The sequence below is a fragment of the Glycine max genome, chromosome 8 (genome assembly GCF_000004515.6).
Source record: "Glycine max cultivar Williams 82 chromosome 8, Glycine_max_v4.0, whole genome shotgun sequence".
Lineage (NCBI taxonomy): Eukaryota > Viridiplantae > Streptophyta > Magnoliopsida > Fabales > Fabaceae > Glycine > Glycine max.
In genome coordinates, this window is record NC_038244.2 from 45853536 (window position 1) to 45872345 (window position 18810).

The 18810-nt window shown below is 33.1% G+C and overlaps 2 protein-coding genes across 3 annotated transcripts; one reads left to right on the forward strand and one right to left on the reverse strand.

Annotated features, from left to right (window-relative positions):
• The first annotated feature begins 1539 nt into the window (after positions 1-1539).
• On the forward strand, positions 1540-6912 carry LOC100780011 (ER lumen protein retaining receptor-like). 2 transcript variants are annotated; one of them, NM_001254600.2, is made up of 6 exons: positions 1540-1784; positions 3426-3691; positions 3819-3934; positions 5491-5564; positions 6470-6533; positions 6632-6912. In NM_001254600.2, the coding sequence occupies exons 1-6, from the start codon at positions 1694-1696 to the stop codon at positions 6666-6668; spliced, it is 648 nt and encodes a 215-aa protein (NP_001241529.1). In that variant the 5' UTR covers positions 1540-1693; the 3' UTR covers positions 6669-6912. The 2 variants fall into 2 exon arrangements, with proteins under 2 accessions (NP_001241529.1, XP_040873540.1); XM_041017606.1 differs by lacking the exon at positions 1540-1784 and adding an exon at positions 1799-3289.
• Positions 6913-9368: 2456 nt separating this feature from the next.
• LOC100780535 (F-box/FBD/LRR-repeat protein At4g00160) lies at positions 9369-15649 on the reverse strand. The gene is made up of 7 exons (XM_041017789.1): positions 14690-15649; positions 14434-14583; positions 14047-14336; positions 13827-13914; positions 10174-10908; positions 9887-10033; positions 9369-9805 (listed from the first exon to the last, which is right to left on the reverse strand). The coding sequence occupies exons 1-7, from the start codon at positions 15389-15391 to the stop codon at positions 9524-9526; spliced, it is 2394 nt and encodes a 797-aa protein (XP_040873723.1). The 5' UTR covers positions 15392-15649; the 3' UTR covers positions 9369-9523.
• Positions 15650-18810: the final 3161 nt, after the last annotated feature.

Here is an 18810-nt window from a genome sequence, read left to right on the forward strand (position 1 = left end):
GAGATAAACACTCGTTATATGTAGAGCATTTTCACATGTTTAGATCATAATAGTCTACTAAAGTTGTTAAACTATATGTACTTATAAATAGAATCAATAATCTAAGTATTCAGTACAAATAATATGATAGTTGTTTTTATATTGAATTCCACTTTTTAATGAATTATGTTATACATATCAAAAAAGAAAAAAGAAAAAGTGCATCACACGAGTAACCTGACTAGTTTTTTTCTTAAGAGAGTAATGCTCTGATAACGAAAATCAAAGAAATAATGAATAAAATACGGTAATAAAAATATTATTTTTTTTTCGTATCCATACCATTATCAAGAGACACGTGAAAATTACAATAAAACAACAAGTTTGATGATTGGTGGGACTTGGCGCATTAACGAGGATGTTTTACGCAATGAAGCCTATGTAATTTCTTCAGGTAAGTTTGACTCTTCTCTTGTAGAAACCTTCCTTGTCCCAATCCCTAAAATTGAAGTGTCATCTTCATTTAAAGATTTTAGACCTATAAGTCTTTGCAATGTCCTCTTTAAACCCATTTTTAAAGTCATTGTCCACATAATCCATCCTCACTTGGATAAACTTATTGGGCCTATACACAGTAGTTCCATTCATGGTAGAGTTAATCATTATTTTAATTTCAATTAAAAATTATTTATATGATCATTAAAGTGATTACCTTGAAAAAGAAACATATATAAAATTAATTATATGCATCAAAACACATTTTTTTTGGTTAACTTTTTTTCTTAGAACTTCACATAATGAAAATGCATTTTTTTTTATTAGTTTTCTAGAAAAAATTAACGAAATGAAAATATGTTTCCGTTTTGTATTGAGAGCACACCCTATTCAAAATGAAAATACATTTTCGTTTTATATTGGTGATAAACGGGAACACGTTTTTGTAAGGGGTATTTTGTTTAAAAAAACATAAACAAAGCAGGGGTATATTTATCAATAAAGACTGCCATTAACAAAGATCATACGAAAAAAAAAAACTGATGACACTGCATGGATTGGGCTTGCGTTTTTTGGGTCAAGGAAAAGTGAAAAAATTTAACTTCTAACCCAATTACCCAAATACTTTCTTTTTCTATCCAAATCTAATTTTATATAAACATACCGAGTTAATTAAGTTTTATTAGAGGACTGAGTTAATTAAGTTAATCTAACCTTTCCCTAGGTATTTCATTAATAATTTCAAGGGTAAATTAATGATGTCCAAGAATATAATTTCCATTATCTCACATTACAAAAGTTAGGAAGAAAGATAAACTATTACATTAGATTCTATCATTTATTCCTGTCTCAAAATTTAATTTCAATAATTTTTATTAAAATTATTAATAAATAAAATAATCTTATAGCATAATTGATGTTTTATTATAATAAATATAAATTAGTATAATTTATATATTATTTTTTATTATGTAAAAATAAACATTTCCCAACCTAAAAGGAAGAGAAAAGAAAGAAAATAAAATAAAAAATAGAAAGAAAAAAAGAGAGAGAAAGAAAGAAGTAAAAGACGTGAGTCTCAGCCGGGGCATGTTCTGAAGTCTTCTTCTCTGCTTGTATGCAACGGCCACAGCCATAGTCGCCTGAAACCGATTGTTGTTGCAGGGAAAACACAGAGATCCGGGTCGACCCGTTGCAGATCCGATCCAAATAAGAAAAGATGAATATTTTCAGGTTAGCCGGGGACATGACCCATTTGGCCAGCGTCCTCGTCCTTCTTCTCAAGATCCACACCATCAAATCCTGCGCCGGTCGGTACCTTCCTTTCCAATCTCAACATTCATCGCTCGCTCTGTTTTGTTTCGTTGAGGATATGTCGTAGATTTTCATTGTAATAATGCTGACGTGTGTCCGCCAGAGCTATTATTGCTTAGCGCTGTGGGGTTGGGTTGGGTGATTTTGTTATGTGTTACTGTGTTTTTGTGGCGTTGATTTCGGCGAAATGGAAATGCTCTGGAATCCTGTGGCTTGGGGAAAGGAGTGTGGAGATAATAATAACTGTGGGATTATAAATGTTGTGTGTTGAAATTATTTAGTGCTTGTTCTTCTCATTGTTAATCTCAGAGAGGGTTACAGATTGTGAATCCGCAGGATTGCCTCTGTAGGGAACCAGAAATACTGTGTGTTGAAATTATTTATTGCTTTCAAAGTCTCCTGTTAGGATTTTGTTTTCAGAAGGAGCATTTCTAGTTGATACAACATGTTTCAGTTTACTGGTTCTGTTTTTTGGTGTTGGTTTCTTTGGTGTTATTTTTTTTGTCTAACCAGGAGGTATCTGGGGCTTCTTATTTGGCACCCAACTAATCCCCTTCCACTGGGTTTGGGGTAAAGTGGTACCTTAAATTGCGACTCCATGCTTAAGTCGGGGATTGAACCCCAAACCTTGGTTAAGAAGGGACCCCAGTGCCTAACCACTTGTGCCAACAACTTTCGGTTTTGGTGTTTTTTTATGATTGGGGGAGCTTGTGCTGCCTTGCTTTTTGGATCATATCTTTCTATTCAATGTGCAGAACGTACTTTATTATACGTAAGGAGTCATCTTGCATCTTGACCCCTTTCTTTTAAACTAATGTTGGGGATTTGTGTTAACAAGGCTTCTTGCCTTCTAGAATAGATATAAATACAAGGTATCATATCTGAATTCTGAGGAAAGAAGTTTCTATTTATGTCTAACAAATGTCACTTATCAACAGACAGCAATGTTGTGAGCCAGTACATTGATCTCAAAGTATGTTTCTAAAAGTTTGAGTATCTTACGGAAGTAGGACATGTATAATTAATTAATCAGACTAATCTTTTGTGTTGTCTATTTCTCTTTGAGCAAGAAATGGCAAGTTCCAAAGTTCTACATTTGTAAAATTTGTGTAATGAGACCACTATATTGGCATAACTCTAAGTACACAGTTATAGTTGTTGACAAATGAATGGAACTGTAAGTCAAGTCTTATGCAAGTGATGCAGGACAATGATGGTCAATGAGTCAATCAAAATTATTTGTTTGCTGTTGCTTAAGCTATTTTAGTTGAGTATTTTTCATACTACTGTAACTCAAGTACTGTTTGTATTTCTGATGTGTATGTGTATTGTGATAAAGAACAATTAATAGCCTAAACCAAAGCTTGACATGTAATTATAAAAAACTTTTGTGCTGCATCAATATGTACATGTCTTTCCCTCCTATGTTTGTCTTTTTATCTATGAAGGGAAGGACAAAGACTATTTTATCCATTACCATATGAAGAAAAAGGTAGTACAAGTGAGCAGTATACACTTACTTAACTGTGGTTTTTCATTTTGCATATTCAGGCCATTGATTGACTATGGTTTGTTTTTAAAATACATTTCATATATCTTTCCGATGCTGACTTTGGGTGCATCTTATCTGTGTGCAGGTGTCTCATTGAAGACTCAAGAACTCTATGCACTCGTTTTTGCTTGTCGCTACCTAGATATCTTTACTAATTATGTATCTCTCTATAATACCACTATGAAGTTGATATTCTTGGGAAGCTCATTTTCTATTGTGTGGTACATGAGGTACCACAAGGTTGTTCGTAGATCATATGACAAAGATCAAGATACCTTTCGCCATTACTTTCTTGTATTGCCCTGCTTACTATTGGCCCTATTAATCAATGAGAAATTCACATTGAAGGAGGTTAGTAAGTTATACATTGTCTATAGTAATTATTGTGCTACTAGAAACATGTCCTTTTTGACTGCTTTCAAGAGCTGATTGTGTAACTTTTGCATACTTTTTGAAAATACACTTATGCATTGAATAGGTCATGTGGACATTTTCCCTGTATTTGGAAGCTGTTGCTATACTTCCTCAACTAGTACTTTTACAGAGAACTAGAAATATTGACAATTTGACTGGACAGTATGTCTTTCTCCTCGGGTAAGATATTGTCCTTTATCTAATTTTAATCATTATTATAAATTCCTGGGTTCATGCTACTACAATTGTCCTTTATCTGATTTTAAACATTATTATAAATTAGCAGTTGTTATGTTCTAAACGTGTTTCACCTTTTGATCAATGACCAAATAAATGGAAGATATTATGTTTCCAAAATCAATGATCATGTCCTTTTCATTTATGTTGAGAGAATTGTAGCATTTCATCTATGGTACAGTTCCCAAAATGATGCTTCTAATTTATCTAGATAGAGGAGCTGATGCAGACAACAACATGAATTGAGAAAATTATGAGTTTGCAATAGTGTGCCTGGGCCTGCCTGCCCATTGACTTCATTAGAAATGCTCAATGAATTTTTTTAAAAAGTTTTAATATTTGGGAGAAATAAGTTCTTACTGATGGTGAAGCAACTTCCTCTGCTTAAATAATGTGTGCAGTTATATAAATAAAAAAGCAAATGCAAAAATCATATATCGGAGGACCTTATCTGCACATGTTTTAATCTCGAGAACCCTGACTGTGAAAGCTAGGGAGTGTTTGGTTCATGGAAATATTTTTTGTTTTTGTTTTCTATTTTCACTGATTATTAGAAAAATACCACACTGTTTTCATTTTGGTTCCTTGTTATAGGAAATGGTAAAGACAAGTGCAAAATCAACATTTTTTTAAAATAGAAAACAAAGTGAAAAGAATGTGGCATATTTCTAATTATTTGTGAAAATAGAAAATAAAAACAAAAATGATTTCCTCAAACCAAATACAAAAATGCCAGCTTATTATCACTTTGCTTCTTGTTTTCAGAAATTTATTTAGGAAACAGTGAAAATTGAAAACATTTTCTCAAACTAAACTGCCCCTTGGGTTTTCTTGGTTTTCTTGGTTTTCTTCATCTTCTCTTTTCTGAACTGGTTACAATTTTAACTGCTAGTTTGTATGTCTCGAAAGTACACATCCCCATTTTTTATTCATTCTAGCCATTAAAATCATGATCAAATATATTTCAATCAAAACACTTAATTTCCCAAGCTTACATGAACTGTTCAATACTCTGTGATATGATACTGGATTTCAGGATTTTATCACTAAGTGCAAGAATCAATGAAACAGTGGTCCTGCGTCTTTTTTCCTATTTAGATTTCCACAGTTGATGGGCATAAGTGAAATATATGAGGGCTGTGTCATCAAGTAAATAAAATCTATACATTAAATTCAATTGTTAATTTTTACAAGCTTGAAGTTTGCATCTTGCTTGATTCTATTATTGAAGAAGCTAATTAAGAACTCTATTCAAAATGGCTTTTGTTACTGTCAACTATTTGAGGTTCAAATGAATCAGGTTCCACAGATCTTTTGTCATTTGTTTCAATAGTTCATTTCATTTGTATATAACTTCCGTGTGATTTAATCATGATGTGATACATGTGCATTTGAATAAATTCTTATAAGCTTGTTCAACTCATTTGAAGTTTTTGTTTGTTTGAAGTCCGTGAATCATAAAATTCATGTTTATAATACTATTGTCTGGCTCAATGCAGTGCATACAGAGGACTATACATTCTCAACTGGATCTATCGCTACTTTACTGAGCCCCACTTTGTCCATTGGATAAGTATGATTCTCTCTTATTGTGTTTTATGGTTACTATTTTTTTTGCTTCTACGCTTATTATAATTATTAAGTAACTACACTCTGCATTATTCACTACTATGTCTTGTGGAACCTTTTCATCGCATATTTTTAGTTTCATACTTTTAAAATTCTCGATACCTGAGATGCATTTGTGACGTTGTTCGATAATGTTTTTCCCTTATCATACAAACAACAATAAAACGAACTTGGTTGTGCAAGTCTTTTAAAATATTCAGCAAATCTATGTTGTTTTTACTGCATGGAATCCATTACTGAAGAATTTTTACTGTTAATTTCTATAAAAAATATTATTTCCTTTATGTGCGTGCGTGTGGTGGTGTTATAAATAACAATTTTCATGAAATGAGTTTCTTGTTGGTCCACAATACATCTTTGAAATATTGATTTGGTGCATCCCATTATTGCTTCTGATGTTCAAGTAGCAACTTCAATGTTTAAGATAATGTTTAATATCAATATTTCTGATTCATCAAATAGGTATCAATAATAATTTGTCATCCATTTCTGATGTGGGGTACCTGCTACAATTTAGCTGGTACTCACAGGCTAATATACTCTGATAGAACATCAGTCAGTGCAGCTTTTGATATTACTATTTATTTTTCTGAAAAGAAAAGAAATTGGAAGTTAAGTTATGAGTTATTTTCTTTAGACTGCACAACTGATATTTTGTCGCAACACAAGACTTGAGGAAAACATTGTCCTCATAACACTGGATCATTTTTCAGACATAGCAATAAACAAGTTTCTCCCTCCTGCCAAACACTAAACGGTTGCACCCACAAAATAATAATAAAAGGTTACTAGAAAATTACAGTGTATTCTGAAAATGTCTTCCTGAGTCCTTTTAATGTTTTTTTGCAGCATGGATTTCTGGCCTTGTTCAAACACTACTCTATGCTGATTTCTTCTATTACTATTTCCAAAGGTAATTTGGCCTACTTTTCAGTTCCATAACTTTCATTTATTTATGTTGTGAGTCCTTGTTCATCTGAGTTTTGAGCATTTAAAAATTGTGCCGTGCAGCTGGAAGAACAACAAAAAGCTTCATTTGCCAGCATGAGTTTATTCTTCTGTTCTTGAAAACAAGGGTCTAAGTGGACAATTAACAGTAAGCAGAGAGGATTCACAAATTTGTCTGGACATAGTGGTTTCTGATTTACAATTGCCTATTTGTTCGTTCTTGCCACCTCAAATACTACTGTACTAATGACTAGGAAGATTATAGACAAAAAGCATCAATTTGTTTGTGATTGTAATTTGCAATTTTAACTTGAAAAAGTATTTAGATCTAGATTGTGGCACAATGCATTTTGATCTTTTACTCTTCCCTTTCTTCATTTAACTTGGGTAGTATTAATACAGATAAAGATCGTTCTTGATGAACACTTTGTTTTCATGGTAAAGACTCTTTTCCTGATCTTCTAAATTTTACTCGGTAGGGTTCTCTATTGCTTCCTCTTTCGAAGAAACACTCTCTCCTTCCACCGTGATTACCTCTTCATAGTTACGGGTGTTTATTGGTAAGGTTGGGTTTCATCAAATTGGTTATCCGACCCAATCAAAATACTTTGGGTTGGGTTGAATTGTTATAATTTTTTATCAAATTCAAATCAAATCAACCGATAGAGGGTTGGTTTGGATCGGGTCTATGCCTCTATGGGTACAGAAAAGTAAAAATTATTTTACAATGTTTAAAACATTAATTTTTTTTCTTAACATTTTCAAATGACATTTTGATATAACTTTAGAATAGTTATATTGTATATGCATTTTTTTCTTTCTTTCAAACAGTTATGCTATAAACACAAAAATTCATATGCAACTATGGAAACATTGCACATTTTAATTTGTTCTTAAGTCAGTAACCCAAGATAGGAGAAGGAAAAAGTGTCATGCTCCGAAAATTCATATGCAACTACGAAAACATTGCACATTATAATTTGTTCTAAAGTCAGTAACCCAAGATAGGAGAAGGAAAAAGTGTTATTGTTTTGACAATGGATTGGTTTGTTTAAACTTAATTTTTTTTAAAATAAATATTTTTTAAGAAATATTTTTTAATAAACAAATAGAATTTGCTTATCAAAATAAGCAAAAATAACTTTTTTTTAAAGCAGAAATAGTTTAGACAAACATATTAAGAAAATATAAAACTGTTTATTTTATTAAAATAAATATTTTTTTAATAGAGTTAAAAAATTTTAACGGCAAAGATCTTTTGAGAATTAAAATATATAAAAAAACCTCTAGATTAAAAAATTAACTTATTAATTGTAAGGACTAAAAATAAATAAATTTAAAAACTATAAAAACTAAATAGCTAATTAAACTTATTTTAAATTACAGTCCACAATCACAATTTCACCTATAATATGGCGATTTTACAATTTTAAAGATTTACACGATGGCATTACAACTTAACAATCAACATATCAAGTACATTTTTACTCAATTATTTACAATTTATGTAGACAAAATGTAACTGTAATTCAAAACCATAATAGGAATTACAAAATTGTCACGTGCCAAGGATTGACCAGGGTTTGAGTTATGCACAGGAAACGAATTATAAACAGGGGAGATGGGAGGGCATCTAGAAATTAAGGTTTTGGCACCTTTGAGCTAGGAAGTTAGCAGACTCTCCGATTGACATGTGTTTCTATATATAAAGGAGTTAAGTTTAATCAAGGGTGATTTTTAATTGCAAGGAGCTAGACACCACCGTTTCTGTTTTAGTAATACATCATATATTACATTATCACAAAGTATACGCAATCACTCTAATCTGGTATACCATTACATCTATAGCTGTTTAGAACCATATAAGTGACTACATTTAAAGACAAGCTACCCAAAGATTTTATTCTGTTTTAGATAGAAACTAAGGCTAATAGTTATGTATTTAATAATTTAAAAATTTACAATTTTAAAAGGTGGCTTTTCGTTTTCAATCCCTGCAGAAGTAAGGGTTACATTTGGACAGTGCTATAATAATCCACTTATTACCACCTCCATCTTCAAATATGAAATTCTTTTAACTAACTCATATACTTTAAAAAATTATTTAATTTAATTAGTAACATTAAATTTATTAATATTTTGTATTTTTTTTTTCAAAATTATTGAGAGTCATCATCTCACTTTTTTTCATTTAACAACTTTCTATCAAATTTCTATCTAATTAATTAATCTAGGCTAGTCTCATTTTGTCCAATATCCTCATAAGAGAGATATGAAATTTCTCTTATAAAAAAATTAATGCAATAATCAACTTGAAAAAGTCTAATAAAACAATAAATTTTAAAACAAGAGTCTTATATTATGAATCCTCTGCAAGAGGGGTAAGGTAATGACAGTAAAACAGGACCCATTTCTCATAGACTCCCTTATTTCTACAACTCATTTAAAGAAACATTTTACTAAAGGAAAAATTCAGTTTGTCTTTTACTTTATTTGTACAATTCGAATTAAAACTATTAATCATTCATGATTCACCTTTCTTGTTGCTAGGTAGTACTAATTAGAGAAAACTTTTATACCTTCTCACAAAAACTGTACAGGCTGGATGCTGTGTATGATTTATCAGTCTTACTGTAACACTCGTTAGTTGAAATGTGAATACTAAACTAGCAATGTGGGAGCTGCATATTGGCATATGAATATAACTAAATATATATTTCCTTTTATGGACCAATTTGGTTGAGGCACAAACATGACAATAAGAGCTTGTTAGAGAGAAAAAACTTAAACAAGATTTACAACAACAAGAGCTTTTCTTTTATATATGCATTGTAGATTAAACTTGTGCATAGGACAAAGTTCAAGTCCTTCAAAACCCAACACTGGTGCATGAAGAACTAATCAAAAAGCATGCACGCCCACTAATTACTGCTACTTAGGAAAACCTATCCAATTTCATTCAAAGGAAAGTTCACAGGTAACTGAAATCCTTGGACAAGTTGATAACTTTTTAATCATTTGGAGTTTTGCCTCTGGATTTGAGGAAGTGGTACTACAAATGGTCAAGGCGCCTAAAACTCTTGCATTCTGCATAATATATCTTGCAAATTGAAGCTCACCTTCCTGTCCTTCATAATTTCTGACACAGCATCTTTTAAGTTTTGATGAAAGGCCTTTGGGAACAAATCGTGGATATACCCAATTTTCGTCCACACTTGTTTTGGTGAAACCATTTTCCTGTCAAGTCAACAATAAAGATAAACATAAAAGATTAAAAAAATCAACAAAAGACAGAAATCATCCTCAAACTCAACAAACCTTGTCAATTACAAGAATCTGAAGATTGGGGCATTGATGAAGCAATTTAATTAACCAATCCCAGTCATGGAACTGACAGATGAACTTAAGCTCCAAGTAGCTTAAATTGAAAAAAGTGTGATTCTTATCGAAAAATAAATTCCATGCCTGCATTCATTAGTCACACACACACACACACAAAAAAAAAGAACATTAGAACATGACATTTCCTAAATATTTGCAAATTGTAAAGATTTATTTTAATTAATTTAGCTAGCAATTTCAGGAAGCATCATGTTCATACTTACCACTTCAGTTCGAAGAAACTCCACATGATAAAACCCTGTCAAAGGAATATATATAAACGAATCAGAAATATCTGCTCTGACCAATTTTGGTAACCTTTTTAACTGCTCATCACTGGAAAAGTTAGTAACATGCAAAGATCTTATGAGCAAGTCCTCAAGAAGTGGACATGCAGACAGAATCTGAAGAAGCCATCTAAGTTCAAGGAAATGAACCCTTCTCAAGTGAAGTGCTTTAAGCGAAGGAAGATCAACAGGAGAAGAAGAAACACGGTTCACAGTTAAACCACTCAACTTGAGAACCACAAGGGTTGTGCTAGTGAGAATGCAACATGGCAAGTTGATGGTAGAAGGCAGAGAAAGTTCGAGACGCTGAACTTTGCGTTGAATTACGGTCGTAACCCATGTGTTGACCATTGAAGTGTCACAAAGTGAAGACATGCATGCAAGGTAAAACCTTTGGATGGGTTGTGCCACATCTCGCGAGAGCATAACTGTGTAGACCAATTGAAGAAAACGAAAATAGGTGTCTTTGTTTTGCAGATAGCATTGGTCGTTGAAGCGAAGAGTGGAGACTGAGAGCCACAGAGGGCTCCACCTCTTAGACAGAAGACTTGTAGTGGCAATAGCTTCTTTGGTCGGCAAAAAGGAGAGAATGTGACACAGTAGTGTGTCTGGCAAAGAGCTAATCCTATCCACCATTGGAGACATTTTATGCTTGCACTTTCTGTTGTTTTCTCATCTACATCTCATTTTATGATCATAAAGATAGCATTACTCACCGGAGTTGCGACTTCCTATACTACTATTGGCTGACACGCGTACTCATAAAGAGGAAATGAGTAAATCATGTAACTGTGTTTAATGGTGTTATTACGGTTAACGTAAAGAATTTCTATTTCTATACGTGAATCAATAGGAGATTATTAATAAATAAAAACAAAAATAAAAGTATTTTAAAGCATGATTTCTTCTCGTTGAAATCATTTTTCAAAAGATAATTTATCAATTACGGTAATCTTTTTTAAAATTTATCCATTTTGATAATTTATGAAAAAAATTAATCCGTTTTAATAAATATCCGTTGATCGACTTTTATTTTCAATGAAACTTCTGTCTTGTAAGTGTTAATGATATTGAAGTTCACGTTCATACAGTTTGATCGCAAGATTATTTTATATCTCTGCAATGAATATGAGAAAGATATCTTATTTTCTAAATATTATATCGGGAGAATGTGCAGCAACCCTCGTGTATCTATGCAGGTCAAATGTCATAGACTTCTTTATGTGAAAGATTGGCAATTAATGTAAATGGTATGCAAGTCCTGAGAGAGGTTTCACAACATCATCAAATGTCAACTGTCTTAGTGCGTTCCTTTTAGAGGTGTGCACACTAATTCATGATGCCTCTCATCTTTTAAATGAAGTTTTCGTGAATTGAAACATGTTTCTACATATGAACTTATTGTTGTGAGGCAGTTAGTTAGAAATCAGCGTGTTGGAGCTCATTATGGCTTTATCTAGCATAATTGTTTGTTTGTTGTGTGAAGTGTGCTTCTGCTTTAAATTTAATCTGGAATGATCTCTTTATCTTGACCTGAGTTTTTTCTTTGGTCATACATAGATACAACTTTTCTGCCTTGAAAAAATAAAATAACAATTAGAGAGCAAAAAATGAATTTAGCAGAAGAAACAAAATAGTTTGAGTGAGTTTGGTTTAAGGTGAGAGGAGAGAAATAAGACAATTTTTATATTTTTTATGTGGGACTTATATCTTTTACACTTTACTTTTAATTCAGAAAAATTTCTTCTATTTCCACTCTATAAATCAAACACACCATGAGTACTACGCTAAGCTGAGTAGTCGGTGTGAGAGATCTAAGAGCTCATATTGAGGAAAAAATAGATAGTAGGTTCCAAACCTTCCTACTAACTTTTGTAACAAACCGATATAAAAAAAACAAAGAAACCAGGATTGCTTGGATCCCACAAGTGAATAAAAAGTTGGATCTACGTTAGATCTCACCTGAATCACTCCATCTATCCTCCCGAGAAATAATAATTTTGGTTTCAAACAGGAGAAATATGTCATGCTAACATGCCTTGGATGATCCACATCTTAGGGTCAAGCATCGATGAGCATATTAAACTATCCATGTGATTGAAAGTCCTTACAGTCCAAGCACAACGACACAGTTATCAGGGGCATGCTCTACCACTAAGCTAATAGCCCGTTGTCGTGCGGGCCTCCTACCGGGGCTTGCTATGCCAAAAGCAAGAGAAATCTCATTCCTCTATTTTCTTTTTTCACCCCATCCATGTCGCCACAAATAATTTCAAACCAAATGATTTTCAAACTGATCTGGAAACACATTTTCTAAATCCTTAAGACATAAATAGATCCACAGGCATGCAAGAAATAATTTGTTGATATACCAAACAGATCTGCACTTTGGACAATAATTCTTGATTTGGTGTTGGCTACCAGAGAAAATGTAAGGAGATGATGGATGATTTATCACTCAGACCTCAATAAATGTAAGGATTCTTCTACATACTTCAATTTCAGTTGCCATTCATGTTATAACAAGGGTTGAACAAAGATGTTCAGCCAATTTGACATATATGATCAGTAAGACAGTAACGCACCTGACACCCCCCCCAACACACACACACACATTCATGAGGCATGCATGGATCTCAGAGTATGAACTCAAAGGATACACCAATCAACCACTAAGTTACATGAAAGACAAACTCTAAGCATAAAAATATCAAATAAGAGTGTGTTTATGCTCAACTTTAATAAGCGGTGTAATCAAGTCAAGCCAAGCTCAAATTCCAGAGTTCATCTTAATTCTTATAGAAGATGTAATCAAAGTCAAACTTAGCAGGCCTTTTCAGGCTTAGAAGGCCAGGATCAGTTCAAGCCTTCTCAAACTCAAGGCTGTGTCTATCAAAGAAGCTCTAAATGTGATTGAAGCTTAATTTAAAAATGCAAGATATTTATACAAGTAAAATTTTATACAAATGTAACAAACATGTATGCATACATATAGTTTTACAGTATATTTCATCAAAGCTTTATATCCCTAACAAGACAGACATGAGCACCTGAGCACAAGCTCAATTTAAACTTGAATTTGACACAATCAAGCATTAAGTCAAACTAAAAATTTATTGAGCCATGTCTACTCAGCTGTCCAATAGCTTAATTTGATAGCCACCAGTAAAGAATACGTCAAGTCCATGCCAGGGGCTTACCTTATTTCTGAGTGCAATCATCCCAAAATTATATGAATTTCTTGAATGGCATGTCTCCTTTCTATTCAGTTGGTATATGCACACAACATTATACCCATTTCTCCTTTCCAAAACACACTAAGCTTGTTTGTCCAGTGGCCAAGCATCATGCAAGCAGTTGGCACAAGTATTTGATATGTTGTTACAATGCAGCCTTACTATAAGACTCAACTTATAATTTATAATTTACCCCTAAACCTGGTGGTGGCTTTCCATTACACCAAAATTTAAAGAAACAATTCCACACAATGTACAAGATTATAAGCATCATGCAAGCAGTTAGCACAAGTATTTGATACGTTGTTGCAATTCAGCCTTACTATAAGACTCAACTTATAATTTATAATTTACCCCCAAACCTGGTGGTGGCTTTCCATTACACCAAAATTTAAAGAAACAATTCCACACAATGTACAAAGTTTGATTGAACTTACAAATACTAATGGTAAAAAAAACACAAAGGTTATAGGTTAATTTGATAATCAAAACAATCATATGTAATTATCCTTTAAGGTTACTAATGAGAGAAGATGAACATCAATGAACTATTTGCAAATACCCAAATCTAAACTATTTAAATGATTTAAATGAAAGTTTACAAATTCTAGAACGCCTTGGGCACAAGGATAACTTTTTTAACATATTAAACTTCTGCTGTCGACTTGCATAAGTGGAGATTTTCATGGTACGTAAATGCCTTGCATTCCGCATAATATATCTTGCAAACCGAAGCTCACCTTTTGAGCCTCCATAACATCTGATAAAACATGTTTTAAGGTGTAATGAAATGGATGAAGGGACAGATCGTGGGAATGGCCAATCTGCTCCTTCATCGTCTCTAGTAGTCATGTCAATACTCCCCTGTTAACAACAATTATAAAACAAAATTAATACAAATTAGGTAAAGAAAAAGGTAAAAGCAGAAATCATCTTTAAATGTTAATTCAACTCATCAAACCATGTCAATGTCAAGAATTTGAAGATTGGGGCAACGCTGGATCACTTCTAACACATCAACCCAATCCCTAGTACACTCCGAATAGCCCAATTCGAGGTGTGTTAAATTTTGAAACTCGGGAATCAAGTTGGCTTCCTCTTTGTGCTCCATCTGGTATCACAGCAACAAAACATCAGAAACCCCTTTTTTCCTTAAAAATCAAAAGCAACAACAACAACAACAACAAAAAATCTCATACTCAGTAGTACTACAGTACCCAATCTATGCGCAGAAACTGAACATTATTAACAACTTCCAACGGAACATGGCCAAACGCAATGGTGGCTCTAAGCAACTTGGGCAATCTTTCAAACCTTGCTTCAGGGCCACTAAAATACATATGGCCAACAAACAAGTACTCGAGATTCGGACTCCCGCGAAGAAGCTCGGCCATATCCCTACGCTCCAGTATAAATGATTGCAAATGCAGGGTTGTTAGTAAGGGAAGATCAACGGATTTAAAATCCAACGGAAAAGGGTTCCTATTCAAGCCCCCAATGAGTTTGAGCACAACAAGGGTTTTGCAGCTGAAAAGCGCAGAGGGCAACACCATCTTAGTCAAAGGAGTGAGACTGAGGCAGAGGTTTTCGACTCTTCGCTGCAATGCGGCACTGACCCAGGCGATGACGTTGACAGGGTTGCAAAGGAAAGAGCGAGAAACGAGGTGGAATCTTCGGAAGGGTTGGTCCATGTCACGGGAGAGGGTGAATGCGTACACCGACTGAACGAAGCGTGCATGGGTCTCTATGTCGTTGTTGTTGTCCATGAGGCTTTCTTCGAAGTGGAGAGCGGGAACTGAGCGCCAGAGAGCCTTCCATCTTTTCGAGAGAATGCTTGTGACGATTGACTGTTTTGTGGGGAGGAAAGAGAGGATGTGGCAAAGTACTGCATCTGGCAAATTACTGATTCTATCTTCCATCACTTGGAATCAAGGAATCGGAATAAGGTTAATTGCAGAGAAGATGTGTTGCAACACCTGCTATGGTAAAGAGGTCTGATCCTATCGCTGATCGTTTGATGCTAAGGGAAACAAGAATGTAATTTTATTGGCAGAATCAATCTCCCCGGACAAACATAAACCCTAACCCTAGAAACCCCTGTCCTGCATTTCTTGTTCGAATAGGAGGACCTCCGGGACTTGGTACCTCAATCAAACCAATTCTATCCATTTTTATTTTTATTTTTTCGTGTACCGTTTCTTGAGTTTATTTTAAACAAACAATTTCTAAAATGTTTTCAAAAACATATATATTTATTTTAGGCTTAAATATAATCTTAGTCTCTTATTTTAAAATAAACATATTTAATCTTTCACTTTTTGATAAAATTTATAATTTTAGTCACTTCCATCAAGAGATTATATTTAGTTGATTTAAATTAAACAAATAATCTTATATCATATTATTAAATTTAATTTATATCAAATTAATTTCTTATTAATCAACATTTTTTGAATTTGATGAAATGATAAAATTTGCAAATTTTATGTAACTGAAGAATGAAACTTTCTATTTTAAAAAAGAGAATTAAAATTACAGATTATTTTTTTATTTTAGTTCTTATAAGTTGTTGCTTTTTCAAGTTTGGTCCATGATTTTAATTTTTCATCCATAGTCCTCATAAATTGGCTCTTACATGAATCAAAATTTAGAAAAATATAAACTTATATGAATTAAAAATGAATAAAATATTTTATAAGGATAAAAAATTTAAAAGATCCAAACTTATAAAAATTAAAATTAAAAAAATAAACTTATAATGAACAAAAATGAAAAATTGTTAATTTATAAAGATAAAAAATATATTTAAATTTTTAAAAAAATATGAAGATTAAATATCTTTATTTTAAAATAAGAGATCATAATTACATTTTTTAAAAAAAAAAAAATAAGAAAACCAAAATTATATTTAACCTTTATTTTATAAATTCTTTGGAAAATATATTGCTTAATTACCGATTTGATCCTAAATATTTTAAAATGCTGGTCCCTAAATTCTTTAGAACAGTGAATTCATCAACTGAGGATTTCATAGAGCCTTTAGAGATATTTCCAGAGAGAGTGGTTGCTGCAGATATCAACTGAGTGGCAGCCAAGAAGATGATGCTTGTATCTTGAAAACGACTGTTGTTTCTAGCAAACCATATCGCCCAAATAGTATTAGCTATGGAAGCCAAGGTGACATCCTGCAACTGGCTGCTAGAGAAAGATTCACAGCAAGAAAGAACAGTATGCATAGAAGATAAATTAATGCAACATTGAAGCTTGCTGGAAAGCCAAGCCAAGCCAAGCCCAAAGATTTTTCGCAAAAGCACGATCAAAAACGAGGTGATGGGTGGTTTCAAAAGTGGAGCAGCAAAGGCTACACCAAGAGATGACAGTGCAACCCCTCTTAATACGATTTTCATCATTAGGCATTCGGTTATGAAAAATCCTCCACGTGAGAAAGGACTAAGAAGGGGGAAGGGCAGCACTCCAAATCTTGGAACCCCGTGAAGCATTATATCAAATAAGAGCACATTATATTCATTTCCAATGAGTGGTAGGATCAACCTGATCCAAACTCAAATTCCAGATTTCAAAACTAAGCCAAGATTTTCAAGCTTTAGAAGGCTATTCTCAGCTCAAGCTTCCACCATCCATATATAGGCTGGGCTTCATTCAACTCAATAAGCCTTTCAAATAAGCTCGATACTTGATTGAAGCATCATTTGAAAATGCAACTAAGATTTTTATACAAAGTAAAATTTTATATAAAACATGTTTATATACAACTTCGTAGTATATTCAGTGACAGTCAAAGTCCAATATTACTAACAAGTCAAGCACATGGCACTTGAATACATGCACAGCTTGAATTGAACATACCCTAGCATTGAGTCACATACTCACATTAAGATTTTATTGAACCAAGTCCCCTAGGCAGGCAAATAGTTTAATTTGATTGCCAGCAGTAACTGTAAGGCATTTTATGGTATATAGGAGACAATAACAGTTCATGTAAGAAGGATAACAGTAAGATTACCCCAATTCCACAGCAAGGGATTACCTTATTTTATGATTGCTATCATCCCAAAATTATATGGATTTTTTAATGGAATGTCTGATTAATCAAACTAATTATAAGAAAGCATAAAGGACAAAAATATTAGTACACTTTTTTGAAGAGAAAGCTACCAAATATCCTTCTAAATTTCTAATGACAATTGGATGAGCAGTTGGAGAAACAACTAGTTGGAGTACTGGTGACTAGTGAACAATTAACAGAGAAAAAAATTAAAGAATTATAACTAAAGGGTTTACATACTGTATCCCAAGTGGATCTAAGTAAATCGCAGGAAATTACAGAACCCACAAAACCAGCATAAGTCATAGAAAAAAGAGACAATAGAATATACTATTGGGAAAGAAATTAAGACAAGAAAATCTGAGTCAGAGGTGGAGACCAGACTAACAACACACTTGTTTCCCAATAAAAACATCTTACCCTTTCTATTCAGTTGCTATATGTACACAATGTTATACTTATTTTTCCTTTCCCCGATACACTGGGGTTTGTTTGATTAGTAGCCAAGAATCAAACAAGCAGTTAGCACAAGCCTCAATTGCCGTGCTTGGTATGCTGTTAGGATTCAACATTACTATAGGACTCACTTTCTGAAGCTATTTAAGAATTACAACGATCTGGTTGAACTTCTAATAGCATGTTTGTCATATTCAAATTTCGACCGAAATTAAATTCTTACATAAGATTATTTAATCTTTCCAAAAAGAAAGGAATGAACCACCCTTCACTGTATAGATATTACTGTACGAGTAAAGCAAACAGGTACAAATTTGATCTTTGGGTGTGGGAGCAATCTTATGCTGGAGAGAGAAAAAAAATGACAAACATTATAGACATTAATTTATAATTTACCCTGAAACCGGGTGACTTTACGTCAATATCCTAGAGGTTACTAATGTAAACATGGACAATAAGGAACTATTTGCAACCGCTCAAATCTAAACTATTCAAATGAAAGTTTACAAGTTGCAGATCCCTTGTGCATAAGGATATAATTTCTATCATTATACGCTTCTCCGCTTCATTTGAACTAGTGTTAGTGCAGATGGTCATGGTCTGCAAATGACTTGCATTCTGCATAATATTTCTTGCAAATTGAAACTCGTCATTTGAGCCTACATAATTGGTAAGACGGCATTTTTTAAGCTGCAATGAAATGCAGCCAGGGACAGATTGTGGATACGACCAGTCTTCTGCCCCCTCATCATCAGCGCATAATTCCTGATCCTCCCGTTAACATGTATAAAATAAAATTAATACTACTACATGAAG

Bases quoted from the DNA above. Each gene is read 5' to 3' on its own strand.
- LOC100780011 (NM_001254600.2), top strand. From the start codon at position 1,694: ATGAATATTTTCAGGTTAGCCGGGGACATGACCCATTTGGCCAGCGTC. The intron at 1,785-3,425 runs GTCGGTACCTTC...ATCTGTGTGCAG, and splicing joins CACCATCAAATCCTGCGCCG to GTGTCTCATTGAAGACTCAA. The intron at 3,935-5,490 runs GTAAGATATTGT...GGCTCAATGCAG, and splicing joins CAGTATGTCTTTCTCCTCGG to TGCATACAGAGGACTATACA.
- LOC100780535 (XM_041017789.1), bottom strand. From the start codon at position 15,391: ATGGAAGATAGAATCAGTAATTTGCCAGATGCAGTACTTTGCCACATC. The intron at 13,915-14,046 runs GTTTAGATTTGG...TTTTACCATTAG, and splicing joins TCATTTAAATCATTTAAATA to TATTTGTAAGTTCAATCAAA. The intron at 9,806-9,886 runs GTTTGTTGAGTT...TTGACTTGACAG, and splicing joins AGATTCTTGTAATTGACAAG to GAAAATGGTTTCACCAAAAC.